General features: G+C 39.4%; 2 protein-coding genes across 7 annotated transcripts in view; one reads left to right on the forward strand and one right to left on the reverse strand.

Annotated features, from left to right (window-relative positions):
* JAZF1 (JAZF zinc finger 1) overlaps window positions 1-14,500 on the forward strand; it is a 191,177-nt gene extending 176,677 nt beyond the window's left edge. Inside the window, exons 4-5 of the mRNA XM_051808361.1 lie at window positions 5,348-5,517; window positions 12,145-14,500. Of these exons, the coding sequence (XP_051664321.1) occupies window positions 5,348-5,517; window positions 12,145-12,321 (347 nt within the window). The 3' untranslated portion in view covers window positions 12,322-14,500. The remainder of the gene's footprint in view (window positions 1-5,347; window positions 5,518-12,144) is intronic.
* Window positions 14,501-15,008: 508 nt separating this feature from the next.
* The window catches only part of TAX1BP1 (Tax1 binding protein 1), a 52,190-nt gene continuing 47,558 nt past the window's right edge, over window positions 15,009-19,640 (reverse strand). For all 6 annotated transcript variants that reach the window (XM_051808270.1, XM_051808274.1, XM_051808271.1 and 3 more), the window contains 2 exons: window positions 16,809-16,894; window positions 15,009-16,142 (listed from right to left, as the gene is read on the reverse strand). In XM_051808270.1, the coding sequence (XP_051664230.1) occupies window positions 15,941-16,142; window positions 16,809-16,894 (288 nt within the window). In that variant the 3' untranslated portion in view covers window positions 15,009-15,940. The remainder of the gene's footprint in view (window positions 16,143-16,808; window positions 16,895-19,640) is intronic.

Genomic DNA, 19,640 nt, shown 5'->3' on the forward strand with positions numbered 1-19,640 from the left:
GCACAGAGGGAAGAAGTTTGACAAATCCATAAATGTGCTTTAGTATTAGACCAAAATTCACATAATTCACTTTTATAATGAAAGAAGCTGTTGCAGTATATGGGAATGCAAAGTTCTTAACATAAGAAGTGCTCTCATAAAACTGTTTCTATGAAATGCAAACTGCAAGTCCCACACGGGACAAAGTGTGAAGCTGAATTTTTATGAGAAATCCTTGGAATTACCATGAACTTTCAGTGACACCAGCAATGTTGGTTCCCACTGCAGTAAGCTATTTGCTCATAGTTATTCATTGTATACTTAAATGTATGCTTTCTGGTCTCAAAAATAATTGGCAAGAATGTTTTGAGTTTGTTTTTCTTCATGGGAGGAGAAAGGAAGAACTCATAATGTTCTTGATCAGAGGTCAAGATAGATCCTACTCATTGTAACGGCACACACAGCTTGTGCTGGTTTTAATCAGCTTTGTCTTTGTTATATTTAAAGGCACAGTATAGAAAGTCTTTAGATTTGAAAAGCAATATAACTACAAATGATGTGCACCTACTAGATTCTTTTGAAGTTCAGGGGAAAATCCTCTGTAAATCTCATGGTGGAATGAATTCACTAACACAAAAGGCAGAATTTATCTTGGCTACAGTTGTGTGAATTCCAAATAAGCCCCAGAAATATAAAAGATAAGGCCCCAGATTTTCAGTAGTGTAACTGGGATGTTTTCTATTCCAGACTGTCAAATTATTACCTCTCTGCAAAATATTTCTTAGCTATTTAAATTACTGACTTCATATACTGGAAAAAGAAAAAGTAGTAGATGGGCATTCAAGTGGTGAGATCTTTGCTGTAGGATTAAGTGATGTTCTCAATGATTTCAACAGCAAAAACTGACTGGAAGAAGAGGTAGACCAAGTCTTTATAGCACAACTTTGCTTTTTATCACACTACAAAGGCTTCTTACCCTGCAGTCAGTAATCATAATCCCTTTTCATACATGTCTTTACTTTTGGCAAGTAAACTGCTGTGATGCAGACAGCTTTCTCATTTGTGATGGGTTGTTTAAATGCAGTGTGAAAATTACAAGAGAAATAATTTGCCAGAACTCTTTGTGACCCGCTATGTTTTCTGTTGTCTCATAACTGATAATTTCATGTGATACCTGGCTCCAGTATGGCATTCTATGCAAACTGTGCCTTAGTGGTGTGCAGCTCAAGTCCACCTCCACCAGTGGAGTCCACCTCCCTTTGAGGGGGAGTGGCATTGTCTCACCATGGAAAGTTCCAGAAGAAAAACTCCAACAAACTAAACTGGCATTCTTTCCTTGCCTTTGTTTTATTTAATTTTTTTGGTCTGCTGGGGGCAGCACAGATGAAGTGAGTCTTTTGGCAAGGCCATTGGAGTGAGGAGTGGGGAAATGGCTTTGTGGGCCAGGACTGAGAGAATATTGCATGCGAGGGTGGGCTCAGTATTAAGATTTAACATAGTCATTTGGATAATGAAGCAGTGGGTTTAGGTTAGGCCGAGGTAGAACTATGTAGGGTCTCTGAATGAAAGCCAGATGATTAAACTGGATATTATGGTAAAGAGTAACGAGCTAGCAAGGAACCTCAGAAAAAGCATTGCCAGAGGAGAGAGGTGGAGAAGGCAGTTTTCTTGCTATTGTAGAACTAGTATTTAGTTATGTTAATAATATTGTACATTGCCTTGCTGAAAGCACATGCTGCTCTATCAACCAGATATTTCGATGCTTTGCCTTAGAGAACTGAATGTTGTTGAGTTTTGAGGAGGGTTCTTTTGCCATTCACACTTCTGAAGCCTGATTCTGATATTTTTCCCTTGAGTACTGATGGGGGAATGATCAATCTGCCTTCCAAGCACAATGAGGAATGGTAAAGCCATTAGCACACATGCTACAAGAACAGCTCTGCTCAGTCCCCCAGAAGGGCAGTGTGCCCCAGCAGAACGTCCTGTTTTCCATGTGCATGGCAGCATCCACAGGGAGATCAGTGAGCCAGCTCTCTTGGAGCTCTCTTAAGAGTTATTACGAATACTTGCCCAAGTCACGCAGTTGTTACACCCTGGACCAGGCCATAGGTTAAGATGCAAAGGCGTGCAATTATTTTTTTTTTTCCTTTCAAAAATAAATATTTACAGATATAATTATGAAATACCAACCAAGTTTTAAAAAAAAAAAAGCAAACAAGCAAGCTCTATCTTGATCAAAGCGCGCTGCTGCGCACTTCCCCTTCGGCGCACCGCTGGTCCTCTGGAAAGCTGCCCGGAGGAGCCAGGGCAGCCGCCGGCTCGGGTTGCAGTTTGTACACCTGACGTGTAGCTCAGGGCCAGGGACTCCTGCTCGGCGTGGGAATGGCTCCGCAAACCCACCGCCCTCAGCATTTACACCACTTAATTAAAATACCTCATCTAGGGGCTGCTTATAACGGCAGCACCAATCGGTGTGTCGTGCTTTTTGTTTTTCCTCTTGTTTTATTTCTCCCCTCTCTGATGTGTTGTGCGCAGTCAGCAAGGCACCACATGAGTTGCCACTCTTAGACACTGACAACTAAGGAAATTAAATTCTGAGGCAGAATCAGTTAAAAGCATGAATAAATCAGTGTTGTTTTTCTTTGACAACTGAAACAACATAATTATTTTAAGGTTAAATTTTTATTGGTCATGAATTCTTTTCAAGGCAGTAATTTTTTTGCATTTTCCTTATACCAAGACCGTTTTAAATACATTTTGGGATTTTTTTTTTAAAGAGAGTAGAAACAATAGAGTTCAATAGGCCACTGTTAGGTAAAAGCAGTGATAGACTGCAGCTCCAGCTTTGCATGAAGTAATATGGCACCATTAGTATTACTGTTCTGTTCAAGAAGAAATGCATATTTTTATGGTCATTTTTATGAAAAAGCTCATCATATATGTAAAATCTGTAATGATGTCTGGATTTAAAAATTTAAGACTGGAGCATTTGCTTATGTTGTTTAAACAACTGGTTTGACTATACTCGACCAAGTGTTGTATTTTTGTTCAGGTAAGTTATTTAAAAAACACCATAAGGGTGGTCTAATGTCATGGATGCTTACACACACATTTTGGTCTTTTCTGTCTCTCTCCTTCACTGAGTCTACCAGTAAGTGAAGTACGGGCAAAAGTTCTTGCAGAATTGGTTCTTACTGTACAAAGTTATTAGAAAAATTAAAAGGGTGCCCTTTAATTCCTTTGTGAAAACCTAGGGAAATGCATAACAGCACTGATTGCTGCTTCTTCCTACTGTTCTGTGTATCTCTTCCCTTATTTACCGTATTGCATATTAAGTTTTGTAGAGATTATTGCTTTATAAAAGTGGCCTCCTCATTATCACTAAAAGGAATGGTATCCTTAAAATATGTCTAACAGTCTCAAATGGTGTTTTATTTGGGAGGAGAAAGTCCTCTTTGGGAGGAAATCACCCCTTCATGAGGGAGCTCACAAGGGGGGTGATTATAATGGCAGAAATTTTTGGTATCAGTGTTTAGAATTGTATACTTTGTCATCCTAGGAGTGCATATGTGTATTTACAATAGGGTTTTCTGTTGCATTTGCTTAAAAAAAACCCCACTGAGCTAAAAAGTTTGAAAGGAACAGCTTGAGGAATTTTTTCCATCAAGATACAATCAAGGGCAGGAAATCGTAGAAGCAGAGTTGTGGGTTTGCCTCCATTTTTTTATTAGTTAATTAAACTACAACAACTCTTAACTTCATTTTAGGTTAACTGTTCCTAGAGTTCAGAAATATTTTAAGAGGTCAATAATGCTTTCTTTGGCTTTCACTCGTTCGGTGTGGGATAAGGAGTCGCAGTCAGCAGGGCAGAGTTTTCCAGATGTGCTGCAGAGCGTGTGTGCGTGCGCTCATGTCGACAGTTGTTGCTGGTGGGAAACCATCCATCTTTCCTCATCTGCGCACCACCCTGTATGGATGAGAACCACAGGAAAGAAACGTGGACAGCCTGACATCTGTAAGCGAACTTACAGTATCTGACTAAAGCTCAGGAGCCCTGAGTGCTTGCAGCTACCAGTTGACACGTGTTGTTACTCAGCGATGAGTCTGACTGGGAATACTGGGGGAGGGGGAGTCTGAAGGGAAAAGTTTGAGACAATGGGTGTGAATTTAGTTTCACCAGAAGCAAAAAACCCCTGAAGAACCCATAGTGCGTTGCAGCACGGGTTTTTCCTGCGAATTCGGGACGTTTCTTTTTTAAAAGTGCCATGAGGCATCTGTCTGCATCTTCTTCTCGGTGCATAGAGCTGCTCAGAGGCGTGCACTAAAAGGGCATATGAGGGAAGCAAATAGAGCCATGGAAGTGTCACATAACTGTCTTTAATAACGGGAGCTATTCCAGCACTTGGAGCCAAATTGTCTTTCAACAGAAAGGATAAAATTTAGCAGAACTGGGAAAGGGAAAAAAGAAAGGGGAGGGGAAACACAGCACCACCTCCTGCTGACACCACAGAAGTTTCCCTCAGCTTTCCCTTTCTCTCCCTCTCTATGCATATATTTTCTTTTTAATCAGCTGGCTCTTCCCTCCTCTGCTTTTTTTTTTTTTACTGTATTTTTATAGTTGGAATTCTGCTTTTCTAATTTCTCTTGTTTCACATTTAACTTCTTCAGAGGATTTCATTAATAGTTATTGCAATTAAAAATAATACATAAACTCAGCACCAGCTGCTCAGATGACTGTTGTAGCATATCTGGAACATAATGCGGTCTGTTCAGGGCAGCCACACAATGCAATTTATCCCCACACCTGAGGGAATGAATTTCACAACTATAATTGCTACAATATAATTCTTATTAATGTCGTGCTATAATTCCTATTAATTCCAAAGGGCTAGTAAATGCATTAAGACTTGTCAACATATTATTTTACACTGTTTATGATCTGTAGAATTACACTCTTCAGTATTGTATTGCATAAAGAAATGCCTTAAAATTAGCCTTAATGGGGGGGGGCAAGAGGGAGCACATTTTCTGTTCAGGCACTGGGAAAGACGGATCCTGGTGTTTGAGAAACAATGAAACTACACTTTCAAATCAGTCCTTTAAACTTTCTGTGCCACGCAGTTAACAGTTTATGAAGATATATTAATAATGCCTCTCCTGGTTATTAGAAAAAGAACCACTGGTGTCTTTATGAAGGAATAAATAACTACAAGAAAGATAGGGTTATAAAATTAAAAATAACTGTCTTCCAGAAAACACAAAAGTGGGGAAATTACAAGTCATTATAACTGATGTAATAAATGCAGAATGGCTTATCTTGCTCTGCTCTTATTTATTCTCTTTTTATCTGACTATCCTGCTTTTCTAGGTAGTGAATATGATGAGGAGGAAGTAGACTATGAAGAATCAGACAGTGATGAGTCCTGGACTACAGAAAGTGCTATCAGCTCTGAAGCGATCCTTAGCTCAATGTGCATGAATGGAGGGGATGAGAAACCTTTTGCCTGTCCTGTTCCTGGATGTAAAAAAAGATATAAGGTAAGTAGTAGTGCAGACCTACCTTCTTCCTTGATAGTGTAGTCAGGACGAAGCTTTTAAAATCAGTTTGCACCTTTCTCATTTAATACTTTTCACAATTATGTTTGTGGTATTTTAGCAGAATATTTTATTCACTAGTTTCCTCTCAAGCACAGCCAACTTGTCAGTTTTACAAGCGGTGCCTTTTGCATCCCTGTCTGTCAAGACAGATTACATACAGTGACTCTTTTGCTTTACACCTTTTAATGAGCTTTTTATTATTTAGACAAATTTACTGCAGAACGCAGGAGGTATACTACAAGCAAAATAATCTTGAGTCCCTTTCAGAGACACGAAATAAAAAGCTTTTGCTCATCTGTGCCAAAGGGATTCCTTCTGCTTAACTGCTAGAGATACTGCTCTTCTTTAGTGAGAATGTGCCCAGGGTACACTTTCTGGTAAAGATGATGTGCAGGATGTGGTGGTTAACATCTTGCAAGTCAGAATTCATCTCAGGAAGGCAGAGTCTTGGAGAAATTCAGGCATCATTCTATCCTGGGTCCAAGTCCCTGTGACCCATCTGTACAGCCATCAATGACCCCGTGTGCAGGGCTTGCATCACTGCGTGACATGCTTGGAAACAGTTCCCCAGACCCCCCACCCCTTCTTTAATTAGTCTCCACCAAGAGAAATTTTTATCTTTTTATGAAAGTGAAACACTTTTCAATTTGAACGTTGAGCTGGCTGATGTTGTGATGTTGATCACGTGTTGTGATGTTGTGAGGGACAGGAGTGTTGCTTCACATTAATCAGTGCAGAGACAGATGAAATTGTATTGAACAGCTTGGACTTCAGTATGGTATTCTCTAGTCATTCACATTTGGGAACAGAAATAGCATATTAGCATACTTTCTCTAAGTAATTTTCTGACGTTTTTGCATGAACTACTGGAAAATTGACTTATACCCTAGAAAAAGCTGCAGTGGTCGGGTCGGTTTTATACTTGTTCTATTTTATGGCTTCTCCTTTAAATAACTGACAAGTAGGGACTTAAAAGAGAAGATAAATATGAAATAGAAACATAGGAGAACCAATAGCATTTCAGCTAAAACTGTTAGGACAGGAATGAATAAACTGTGCATGAAACCATGTTGTGGATGAAAATGTGTTTCAGTGATGCTGCAGCTGCAGCTCTGGGCTGGTGGCAGCTCCCACAGCAGCAAATCACAAGACTCAGATTCCTGTACAGATCACTTAATATTAACAGTACTTACACAAGCAGTGTACTCGTTTCTTAGTGACATAGAAGTCTTTTTGCAGAGATTATCCTGAACTACGTAGTGTTTATTCTCCAGTTATAGGAAAAACTGAACACCATCTCGGGGCCAGGGCAGAGGGAAAGATGTTTTCAGATTTTTTGCAAGTATTGCTTAGCAGATATATCCACATTATTCAAGATCAGTACTTTTCTTGTGTGCGGTAGAAGCTGTGCCAGACAAAGCATATGGTATAAAAGCTAAATCCCTAGCTCAGGAAGCAAACAAGCCATGGTGATTGTTAGAAGTTGCTGTGCCCAGAGGGCATCTATACATTGCAGAAAACATTCACTTAATGGCAAAGACTAGAAGGAGAACCCTGTAATTTGCTATATCCTGTCTGTTCTCTGTTTGACTGCCAGCCCTCTGTCTTTTTATTGCCCAAATAAGCAAGCTGTTTGTGCCTGCTTCTGCTATCTCACTACCTTCATCTCAAATGTGTGAGGACTGTCTATAAGGGATGTCTTGTACACCATTAATGTTAGAGCAGTGGGACAGGGAACAAATTAACGACCCCTACAGAGGCTGACAGAGAGCAGCAGCAAATAAAAAGTACCGTATTTTCCTGAGAGACTCACCTCTGTTTAGTCCTGATAGGAAAACACATTTCCTTAAACTCTGCCTCACCTCATTTCTCTTTTCTGTGAGCTCTGTTTCCTCCCTATTTCTTTTCAGCTTATTTTTTTTTCCTTTTTACATTTTTATCTTTGTTTCCTTCCTTTCAGCTTCGTGTCAGCTGTGTTTCTTGTTTCCTCTTTATCTTCCTTCTGTTTAACCCCCTCCTCAGATGAATTATTTGCAGAGCCTGGGCAGGGAGTCCTGTGATCAAAGCACTAGGATTTTCTGGTGGGTATTGGATAATCACAGTCAAGACAGTAAAACAATTATAGTGCTCCAAACAGGAACACAGACATGTACATACAGTAATTGCCAGACTCACTTTACGGCTGAGAAAGGATGCATTCCTTTAGGGAGCAAGGAGGAAAGGAAATACACAGTTTTCTTTTGTCTGGCCTTAGGTGACGTACGTTTGAGGAGCAGAAGTGGTATTTTTAGAGATGTTATTTGTATTAGAGTACTTCTTACAGGACCCAGTAGGGATGGGACACCTTTTTGCAAACAATGTACAAGGATAAAAGATGGCCTCTGCCCTGGAAAGTCATTATGGAAAGGTAAATAAGACAAGAATGAGTACAACAAATACTCCTAAGGAATGGGCTGGGGCAGACAATGGAAACTGTAATAAGAACATGTTTATACACAAGCCCAGATGTGTATCAGAAGACCCTGCTGGCCTCCTGCCCAGCAGTTGTCTACTGGCACTTTCCCATAGGCAGTGCAAATAAAGTCACAAACATTTAGTTCTTCTTCAGGAACTTCATTTTTTCTTTTAAAAATTGTTTGCTTATAATACATATTGGTTCTCTATAGAGTATGGCACAGATTTTCTTGAGGAGCCACAGATTCTGAGGGGAGACAAAAAGCACAGGGGTTTTTTTTAGTGATACATAAATTTGTTCGTGGGATAGTCAGAAACAGCTAAATTAACCTGGAGCACACTGACTTCTAGATGCTTAAAACACAAACCTCTGAACTAATTTCTGAAGTTTGCTTTCTTCTTTAATTATGACTTAGAGAAGAAATTATAAGTATTTTATAGTTTTCTGTTTATGGATTTTTTTTCTTCTTACTGTGATTTGTGTTTGCTGCCTGAAATCTGATTTTTAGAAAACCATTTGCATGATTCGAAGGAGGAACCCAAAGGTTTTATCCTTGTTTCTGTGGAGTTCACCCTCACCAGATTTTGAATTTGCATCCACATTTAGATGCTCTGTCCAGAAATGTGTGGGTATTGAGTAGTTATCGTGCTTTGCAAAATACCACCTGTAGGAACTAAAATGGGGATTTATGAATGTGGCAATTAGTTTGCCTTTTATTCAATACCACCCGAGTGGTCTCCAGCTCAGAGAAGGATATTCAAAATGTGTATATGATTTAGATAAGCTTATTGAGGCAACATCCGAAGAGCAAATGAAGTTTGATACAGAATAGATAGATACAACAAACCCCACAAATAATGCATATATACTACTATAGAGAAAACCCTAGAGTATTTGTCCTAATTTTTTCAATTTGTGCAAATACAGTAATAAAAGAATAATAGATTTCTGTGCATACAAAATGTAGCTTATGTGCATGACTTCTTTTTGGCCTTGGGCAAGAGGAGAAGTGGTACCTTCCAAGACTGCCAAGGCATTGGGCTTCTCTGTCTGGAGGTAGTGGGATGAGGGTCCTAGGCCTGTCAGGTGGGGAAAATCCACAGGAAGGCTCATCTAAGAGTGGTGAGACTCAGCAGAGAAGGAGAATATTGAAGTAAGGGGGGGGGGAAGGGAATTTACATGAAAGAAAGGAGCAAGCCAGAGTTTGCAAGTTGAACAGAGGAACTGGACCCACCAAGAAAACTTCAAGAGGAAGAGCCAGGAGTACAAAAACATTATATGAATGTCCAAGGCTGAAACAAGAAATCTCAAAAAAAACTCCATCCTTTTACCATCTCTCTTCCTGCTTGAGGAGGGTGGCAGGCTCTTTGCAGTGCAGCGTCTTTGTGAGTCCTGCTGTGCAAGGGGCCCTGCCCAGCAAGAGCCCCTGTGTTCGTGCAAACCAGGCAGTGCCATTCTAAAATTCTCTATCACCTCCTGATCTTGTTCCAGGTTAATGATTGTTTCCTTCTGTTTAAGATTTTAGATTGCCCTTCTCTACTGCCATCTTCTTCCTCAATCATTTGTGAGAGTAAATAGTGAGCAACCTGAGTAACCAGAGCAATAAAAGTGATGTATGACTTTGGCTGTGGGCTTTGCTGTACCTCAACAAACTCAGCCCAGACGTACAACGAAGTGTTTACATTGCAGCAGTGGAAAAAGTGCTGAAGAGTCCACTGTAACTCTAACAACAGTTTCCTTTTAGACAGGAGTACAGGTCAAATTTCATGTTGTACAAGCTCCTCATGCTCTGCGTGGTTGACTGTTTATCAAACCTTCCATGGCCCAATTCATCCCACATAGGTTTCTGGTTTAGCATTTCCTTAAATTTTTCTGCCTGAAAGTACTTTTCCCCCTTCATCAAAGCATGTGGTGTACAGGAGCTGAGTGGATCATTAAAAAATCTGTATCAGAAGAGTACCATTGGGATGGAACAGCGAGGATATTTGTGATTGCAGATTTATGGCATCTGTAGCAATTGATACTAACTCAAAAGAATCACAGAAAAATTAAAAGTCCAAACAGCTTTTTGTTAGGAAAATAGCGTTATTATAGGGTAAAAGGGCTTAAGGACAGCTTTGTTTTTAAAACTTCACAGCAGCAGCAGAAGTTTAGCAGGTCACCCCCATATTTTTTCCTCTTTTGAAGGTGCAGGTCCTTAAGGGTACTCAGATGCTGACAGATGCCTTTTGAGAGTCCTCTTGTCAGCCAGTGACGTTCCTTGCCCTCCTCCACCCTAATAATCCTGTTGCTGAGTGGGTGCTGGAAGTTGCAACTGTGTACAAAACCATCTGAAATCTGCCTCTGGATCTCAGATTACTTGCAGAGAATTCATTTTGCTGCTCTCAAGGCTGATGTGTAGCTTTGATGTGCTCTTGCAGTTGTGGTGGTACGGTGTTCTGCCTCTTCTGAGTGCTGTGCACCCAGACATAACCTGCACTGATGGCTCATATTCCTGTGTCTTGTTTGTGTTGGAGATGGAAGGTTCTCAGGTCCCACGTCTCAGGAGACAGCTGTGCAGGAGTCGTTCAGAAGTTTTAAGGGTGTAAAGGACAATTCAGGGGCTGGATTTGCAACTTTAAGTGAGGATTCAGTGCCTGGATGCTTTAGAGGAGAGGAGCACAAAGTTTTGGGCAGAGCAGTTGCTTGCAGTCTTGCACCATAATTCCGCTTTTCCAACTTGGATATTTGAGACTGTTTTTCTGTGAGTTCCAAGCTGGGGTTTCCACTTACTGTAAGCTGTGCATCAGTAAAACTGAACTTGTTGCTTAAAGAGCCAAGGGGACTTTCTGTTGTGTATAACATCAGGCAACAGTTCAGCAAAGAAGAAATCCCTAAAATGTAATGTAGTGCATTAATTAATATCCAGCTGTTAACTGATTTTTGCTTTTTCTTTTTAATAACTTTTAAAAAAAAATATGAGATATGTATCTGAAAACTTCAGCGAGGACAGAGTATAGCCTTGGAGTTGTCTCTTTTTGTCACAAGTTGTCTTGGTATCTTCTTTGATTTCATCCTCAGAGAAACTCAAATGAAAGACAGTTTTCCCTTCCTTAATCAAAAAATCCAAGCTCTCTTAGTATAGGAGCAGATGGGAGACTCCAGTATACTATATAAAGCTGTATCACAACAGCTGTTGAGATCACAATAGCTTCTTCCATTTTTGCCAGAAATATGAGAAAAGGAACACAGGGGAATTATTTTGATATATATCTAGTAAAGTTTTAGGTTGATCTGGCAAAAGTATGGCTCGTTTCCTGCCCTTTCCTGTGTAATGGGGTGTATGTTGTGGTGCTGTGTTTTGCTCAAGTGGGGATCAGTTCTCTAGTTTTAGCTGTGGAATATTCCCAAACAATAGCTATTTTGAAGATGGCTTCTCTGGATTATTTTCTAAGTGTCCTGTGTAACTCTTGGAGTTAAGCATTCCCTGCAGTTAATTCTTTGGAGGCAATGTGTAAACTATCAGAATTTGCTGGTGCCTAAAGACATATCTAGAAACAATGACACAAAATAGAACAGACCCACCATGGGGGGAGCCTCAGCTTTTTGAAGAAGTGTGACTTCAGTCTTCATGCCAATTCTTTGTTTGCTTGTAAACAAACCTCTGAATAAGATTTGTCAATGCTATATGAAAAAGATGTCAGGAAGCAAAGAACATCCATGTGTGAGCCCACTAAATGGTATTCTTCAGAAAGTGTTGTGCGTTGGGAGATAAAAATCAGGATTTCACAGAATACTCTGAGTTGGAAGGGACTCACGATGATCATCAAGTCCAATTCTCAAGTGAACAGCCCATACAAGAATCAAAGCCATAACCTTGGTGTTATTAGCACCACACTCTAACCAACTGAGCTAACCTAAGGGTAATCCAGGTAGGTAAATTCTGTACATTAGAACCACACCTTCTCCTTGTCCCACCTGGTACCTTGAGGGAACAGTGCATGTGTAACACCCAGGGGGAGCTTCCAGCAATCTGTATTTTTGCCCAGAGCCGTGATCCATTTTTGGTTTTTAACTGGAAGCCAAGCCGTTGTCAGATCTCATCCACTAACGTTTTACTTTCTCACTCACAGAATGTGAATGGTATAAAGTACCACGCCAAGAACGGCCACAGGACGCAAATCCGTGTACGCAAACCATTCAAATGTCGCTGTGGAAAGAGTTACAAGACAGCTCAGGGCCTGCGGCACCACACAATCAATTTCCATCCCCCCGTGTCTGCTGAGATTATCAGGAAGATGCAGCAATAACATGCTGGTCACAAATGTGCCAAGAAATCCTCACCAGCAGTTGCTGATTTTGAGAACAGCCACCTTTTTCAGGGGAAGCATTCAGCAACCCTTTAAAAAATTAAATGCATGCTTTAAAATTTTCTGTAATTTTGGAATGATGTATCTTTGTAGAGTTAATGATTTTGTACATTTGCACATGTTATCATCATACCCATTTTCATTACTTTAAGGTGCTAAAAAAGCTGTAGGTTCTTCAGAACATTTTTCTCCAAAACAAAACAAAAAAAAAAAGAACTAGGGGGACATTGCATATTTAGTTGTACTGACGTGTTGAACAGGAGTGCGAGGAGGAGAGCTTGGCACTGACATCCTTTCAAGATTGTAACGTGATGAAGACTTTCGATGCATCTGTCAATGTGTGTGCAAAACCAAAACAGTACCACCCTCGTCAAACTATAGTTAACATGCCTTACATAACGGAGTTATCAGTGGAGTAGCAAGTCTTTTAGGTAATGGAAATATAAATAAGAAAGAATGTTTAACATAATATGCTAAAAAATATTTTCATACTTAAATAACATACATAAAAAGGTGTGCTTGCTGTATTTTATATTATCTTGCAAATCTTTTTTTTTTCCTCCCTCTTGAAATGCTGAAAACCTTGCCATTCAAAATAGTAAACAATCACTTTAGCATTAGCAATTATTTTTTTTTCCTCTGTACAAGACGTCACATTATGTTCATGCCCATCAAACTTTTGAGGACCAATATCCCAGTCCAACTAAATATTTACCCCTGAACTATCTGTTAAAAAGACACTTGGAAATACTTAAGTGCAAATTTATGTGTGTGTGAGAAACAATTATCTTCATCTCAGATGAAGTTTTGAAGCACTTTGTAGTTCTCTATTGCCAACAGATTTAATGTTTTATGTGTTGCCAATTCTTGCAACTACTGTACGAGCATGTGCCTGTGGTTGCAAATAAAAATGAAAAATTCTGCGCATGATTTAAGGAGGTCCGTTAGTTGTGCTAAGGGAGTTCCAATGCCTCTCCCTCACATGTCTTGTGTTTTTGAGATTTTCTTTGTGCATTTTTTGCTTCTCATTGTAGGTCACCGCATTCCATTTGGATGTGTCTGTTTAGCTTTACGATTAATTTTGCTGAAATATGACATATGAGCCTTACTGAAGATTAAGTGCTTCTTGCAGCAGGTGGTCAGAGACTGACTTAAAAGCCAACATGAGAGCGCTTCGTGTCTGGACCATACCTGAACATTTGTTGCTTGCCATCCTGCCTTGAGCATTCTTCTCTCACAAGTGCTATTCCTGGAGTTCAGCTGGCCAGGAGCAGAGGTGGGCACCTTCCACCTGCCCTGGCCTGAACCACTTCTTTGCCCGGCAAGGGTTAGGGAGGAACTCTCCGTGTTAACACAGTCATCGCCTTGGCTTAGTTCCTGTTCTTTTAAGTGCAAAAGAAAGCTCACATAAAGGAGGAATGAGCTTTCTCTATTTTTTTTTTTCCAGAGCTTTAAAGGAAAACTTTGTAAGGATGACAATTACCTATTCTCCAGCAGAGTAAAAGTCTCATTAAAACACTTAGGAATCACCCTAATGAATAAGCGTTTAGAACAGCCCAAGTGAAGTGAAACATCACTCTCAGCTCTCAGAGAGGTGACTGTGACAGCAGTGCTGTCAGCTGGTTTTAAAGGATGATCCAGACATGAGAGTTACTAGTACACACAAGGCCCCATGAGGCCACTTCCCACCTTCTGCAGCTTTGGCAACAGATCTGGCCAACAAATATGTTTTGGCTCTGCTCCTAGTGCAAGAACTACAGGCTGGGCGAGTTCGTTCAACAGCTAAACAGTTGTAAAACGTCATTGTTGCATGTAAATTCCTTTCAACTATAAAAATTAAATTCCAGTTTCTATTTACCTATTCATTGTGACAGTATTATTAAACAGGTAAAGATGGGACTATTTTGTTATACTGTGTATAGTGAATGTATTGTACTGTGTCTGTGAAAAGTGTGCTTTAAATTATATTTTCATATGTTTTGTTGGGGACAAAGTACTTTAAGTTTGAAAGTGACAGAGGTTTGTTTTAGAACTGAAGGCAACTTAAAGAATTCCTGTCAGGAAAGCTGCTTATAAATGTAAATCAAATCACATTTAAAATAAACTGCCTCTGACCTAAGAAGACTGTTCGTTCCTCATTCCTATCCTAAAGAGTTAAGTTCTTGGGCTGTGTATAGTCTTTTATTTGTTTATTTTACTTAGGTATCATCAAACTCTTAGAGCTTGTTCTAACTGTTTTCATGTGCTGTTGAGTTACAGTAAGAAAAAAAATGACAAAATGCTCTTTTTCGGTACTTCCTTGCTTTACCCTGGGCCATCATCAACATGAAGTTCAGAGTTACAAAAATCTTTAGACTGCAAATGGCACACGAGCACTGATGAGTAGCTGCTGCCATGTCATGCAGTTTTTAAAAACCCCTACATAGAACAGGATATTACACATGTTCATGAGGGAACTGCAGAAAACAGAAGCTACTCTGAGCCTTAATCCCTGAGTCTCCCTCTCAAAAAAAAAAGAACATAAATAGATGTGAGGAGCATAACAAGCTGAATCACCATTTACTCTATGTAAAGTTTACACTCTGATTTATTTCAAAATGAGCAGCAGAAAAAAAAGGACCACTGACTCCATGAATAATTCTGCTTTTAATGTAACAAGACTACTGTACAACAAGTGGAAAGTAAATTTACTTAATACAGTTAAAGTAAATATAAAATGTTTAGATATACACACATGTTTTTCCTTATTGGAAAGAAATACATAAAGTTAAAACACAGAAGGTTTTTAAAAGCCTTAAGCCAAAAGGAACACAATTCACTGTTGTGAAAACAGAACAATATTGTCTACTGAATGAAACATAATGGCAATTATTTTTTTAAACAATTACTTTTAGGCATTTAAGCACAGCAGTTTCATTCAACTCAAAAACACTGCCTTAAAATATAACATACCTCATTTAGTGTTATCCCTTAAGGCAAACATTCTATATGTAAAACTGAAGTATTTGCCATTCCTTTTGTTGCAAGCCTGGAATCTCACAGTACATGCATCTAGATCTCGGAAGTGTACTAGAAAACTCTATTTTCATAGGGTAAGTAATGTAACTTTCCAATTTAAGTGTTACTCAGAAAAACTACATGGATTTGCTAGGAGAAACACCTGTTTATTACATTTTTAATGGTACCTCAGTTATCAAGGTTAAGAGAAACCACAGGTGTTTTGGTGACCTTTTTTAAATGTAGCTGAAGAGCACCATGAAGCTGGTCTCATTTTTTCTGAGGCTAAGTCATTCCTGTGTCCTTAGAAATTCCACTAAGTAGGGGAAGAAATAGCTACATACACAATAAGGTGGAGGTTTGTGGGTTTCTTTAGTACAATGTTAGGCAGAGAGAGAAGATAACCCTATAGCAGCTTACAGCCACGACTTGCCACTCCCATTAGAGAACATGAGCTTTTAATCAGAAGTTTGCACTGTTACAGAAAGCTGCACTGGTTTTGTTCCATAGGTGGACTACTCAGAAGTGGTGGGTTTTTAAGCTACACTGCAAAACAAAGTATTTAATCAAAATTTAATACGTTCTGATCAAAGTGTGTCTGAACGTGCCTCTCAAACCCTTGCTGGTCATAGTCGGGCGGGAACTGCTCACTGCACATGGGGCACACCTTCCAGTGGCTCTCAACGTGCTCCTCAAACTTGCTCTGATCGTAGTTCGGTGGAAACATCACATCACAGAGAGGGCATTTCTTGTGCACATCAAAACTTCAGGAGGAGGTGGAGAGAAAGAAAAAAGAAAAAAGGAAACTGTTATTTAACCTGGTTTTGAAAACTAAAATTAGGATCCTGCTGCCACGGACATTAAGAGCTTTACTACCAACTTAAATTTGAGCGAACTTTGTATCTAAGTATCAAACAGTTAATTTAAATGTTTTTGCTGAAAGCACTCAATACAGTTAAGAGTGGGTTTACACAGGAATTCCAAAATAACCTGGCATTTTAAAAGCAACATAATTTTGACATAATTCCAGCTACCACTGAATACAAATCTATTGAGTGCCTTAATGGCCAAACAGTTTCATGGGAAGCCACTCTCTCTCTCATAAATGCTTGCTCTTAGCAAACATAACACTTTATAAAAGCTCTAAACTTAGGTTCACAATTAGGTTGGCAAGAGAGGAGAAAAAACAAAAGTTACTCATTCATTTACTGAAAAAATTGTCCAAATTCCATCAAAGTAATGTATAGCACAAACAGCCTGCCCAGTCTCACAGCATATTCTCTGCCAGTTAATTGTAAACCAAACATTCATTGAAAACGCTTGGTAATTTTTCACCTCCACCCCCTACCCTTGAGTAAAAAAAAAAAAAAAAATCCAGTTCTGTAGAAACCTCTCCATGCCCTTAAAGACCAATAAAAGATAACATCTACCTGGAATCAAAGCAGAAACCTGTGCCACGCTCACGCAAGAGAAGACTTGGAGGATCAGGAGCAGAAGGTACAGTGTTGTCATCATCCTATTGAAAAAAAGAAAAGTATTTTAAAGAACAACCCCTACAACCAGCTTTTTTTTTTTCCCCTCCTCCATGTGCATTTTTGTTATCAAGCAAAAACACAGATGAAATTTACCCTCGCTTTGTAATCTTTGCAGCACAAATTTTACTTTTGTGCATCTTGGCTCTATTCTGCAATTAGATAATGCAGCACAAAACCAACTCATTTCAAGGTGGAAATACAGGTACATTCGACCAAGATTTTTGGAACTCCAAATCCCAGATAATTTTCTTTTTCATCTCGAAGACACCTTAAATGCAAGAGTTAGTAATTATTTAGCTGATCTACAAAAATGGATGTGCAAAGGACCACATGTAACAGCACACGTGCTGTATGTTTTATACAGATAACCAGTATGGATATGCAAACATATTTCATTTTTAGGCTAGTACTTTGTCCTTATGAAGAGTTAATGTAAACAGGGCAGTATGGGAAAATTCCCTCAATAATTTTCTTCTCCTGACAACACCTGTTTAGTTTCAACCATTTAACATTTCCATTAAGCAGGCAGTGGGGCCTGCTCTGACAGTTGCTAGCAACAGACAGTCTAACTTGCTTGCTTTGCACCTGCAGTGAAAAGGGCATATGAGTTTTAAAATATTGATTGTTCCTTTTGTCATGAAAGAGATAGGATGGACAGGTGGATCTATTAAAGAAGAAAAACTATTTAAAGTACTGTTGTGCCACAATTTGCTACAGCTTACATAGTGACAAAAACGTGACAAATTTGCTGAATACGAGACTGAAGCAAACCACAAGTTAACTAAGAAAATTAATGTGCATCTTCCATCAAAAACACAGTTCCACTACAAACACTGGCCAAATTAACATCAGTTAATCTAATTACTTGTCCAGTACGAACACTCCCCCCCCCTTTTTTTTAAAGACATTTTCCTTACTGCTAGTCATTTGCCAAGATAAAATTGTTTACATCTTTTGTCATTTCTTTCAGCTTCTGGCAAGTGTGATACCCTACCACATACAAATATAACATTACTCCTTGTTCCATTGTGAGAAACTGATTTGAAAAAGAGTACGATGCTTTCCTCTGCACAAGCACACCTGCACTCTCCTACACAGCTGCCCTGCAGGCACCTGCTTCAACAAAAGGCAAGCGCATGTCAAAGTAACATTTAAGTTTGGAATATCCTAGGGCTACAGCTTTCTCATGACCCACTTCAATTAACTGTAAAAATCATACTGTGTGTTTCTTATAAAGCAGCTTCTGACCTGGGCACCGTGTAAGAATGACAATACTATGTATGTACTGATATTACTCTGTTAAGATATGGAAAGTCTGTCTCTACAGTGTACTTTTTCTCTTGTCCAAGTTGTAAAGATCAGTTCTTAACCTTCTGTGATGCCTAACCCAAACCAGAAGAATGCAAATGTCTCTGTATTTAGCTGACCTCACAGTGCATGTTACAGAGATTACTGTGTAACCAAGGAATGGTCAAACAGGAACAATGAGAACTTTATCTTAGTCTTGAAAGTACTTCCAAGCTATTCTAATTACAAGTAACAGTAAACAGTATACAGTCACCAAGAACTAAAAAACTTCATACACTGCCCTAGGGTAAATTGGAACCTCTGGAAAACACAGAGAAGGTCCCATTGTATTGGACTCCAAGAGCTGTCTATTTCTGTCATTTCAGATGGACAAAACTCTCAAGTGTTCCGTGTAAAAGGGAGAACTATATAAAGGGAGGGCAGATCCTACTCATCTTGGTTCACAGTCACTTAGTGCCCAGTTTCTCCAGCTAGGATAACCAACCACCCATTCTTTATTCTTATAAATATATTCTTATAAATGATGTCACATATGCTTTTCAACCTGACGCTTAAACACCGGCCACTGTGTTTACCCTGGTAAAACAAACCATCATCCCCTGAACCCTCAAAAGCCAAAATAAGAAGGTTAGTTGAAGCTGCTTTACGGGAGTTTGACAACAATTGCTGGGATACCAGGCCTCAATGGCTTTGCCTATGCTGTATTTTAAGCACAGGCATCAGCTTACTGTTGAGACCCCGTGGTTCAGTCATCCAAGTTACATGGATGGAGGCCGATACTACAGATTTTGAGAAAGAAACAGTTCAATCTGCCCTTCGTGTAGACCCAGGGCCATCTTTCTTGCAGTCCAGACTGATGACCAGGGATATGGCTGCACGTTCTTAGTCCGAAACGTCTACAGTGCCCTGCAGTGATATAACACAGTTGATATGTCGCCTCAGCTCCTCTGGAAAAGCAACTGATACCACATATCTGCAGGCTGGAACTGTGGTTATGTAGCATAATAAGTGCCAGGCCTTCTGAACTCAGAAGTCTGGATAATTAGGTTAATGAATTGTAAAGGATGCCTTTAACATCACGACTTCAATATTATCACTGGACTGTACCTCTGACTCTTTAAAAAACTGCCACAGTGAGTTCCACTGATTAAATGAATCATATAGATAAATACGGTATTACACACTAAAGCATGGTAAAAAAAGAGGGGGTTTGCCATTAAAAGAGGAAGAAGGGAAAGCCAGATATTAGCTGTCAGAAATATGTGCAACTCACCCAGTTTTACCGAAACCAACCAATTTTGTCTCAAGCACTGCTTTCGTAATTACTATGGTAAGCAGTTTCAGGATTGCCAAACAGACATTAAAAATTTGTGTGACACAGTTCAAAACCACAGACTTGAACAATCCCCATCCCCAAGT

This window comes from Manacus candei, unplaced genomic scaffold (assembly GCF_025592945.1).
Source record: "Manacus candei isolate 608988 ecotype Guabito, Panama unplaced genomic scaffold, ASM2559294v1 h1tg000072l, whole genome shotgun sequence".
Taxonomy (NCBI): domain Eukaryota; kingdom Metazoa; phylum Chordata; class Aves; order Passeriformes; family Pipridae; genus Manacus; species Manacus candei.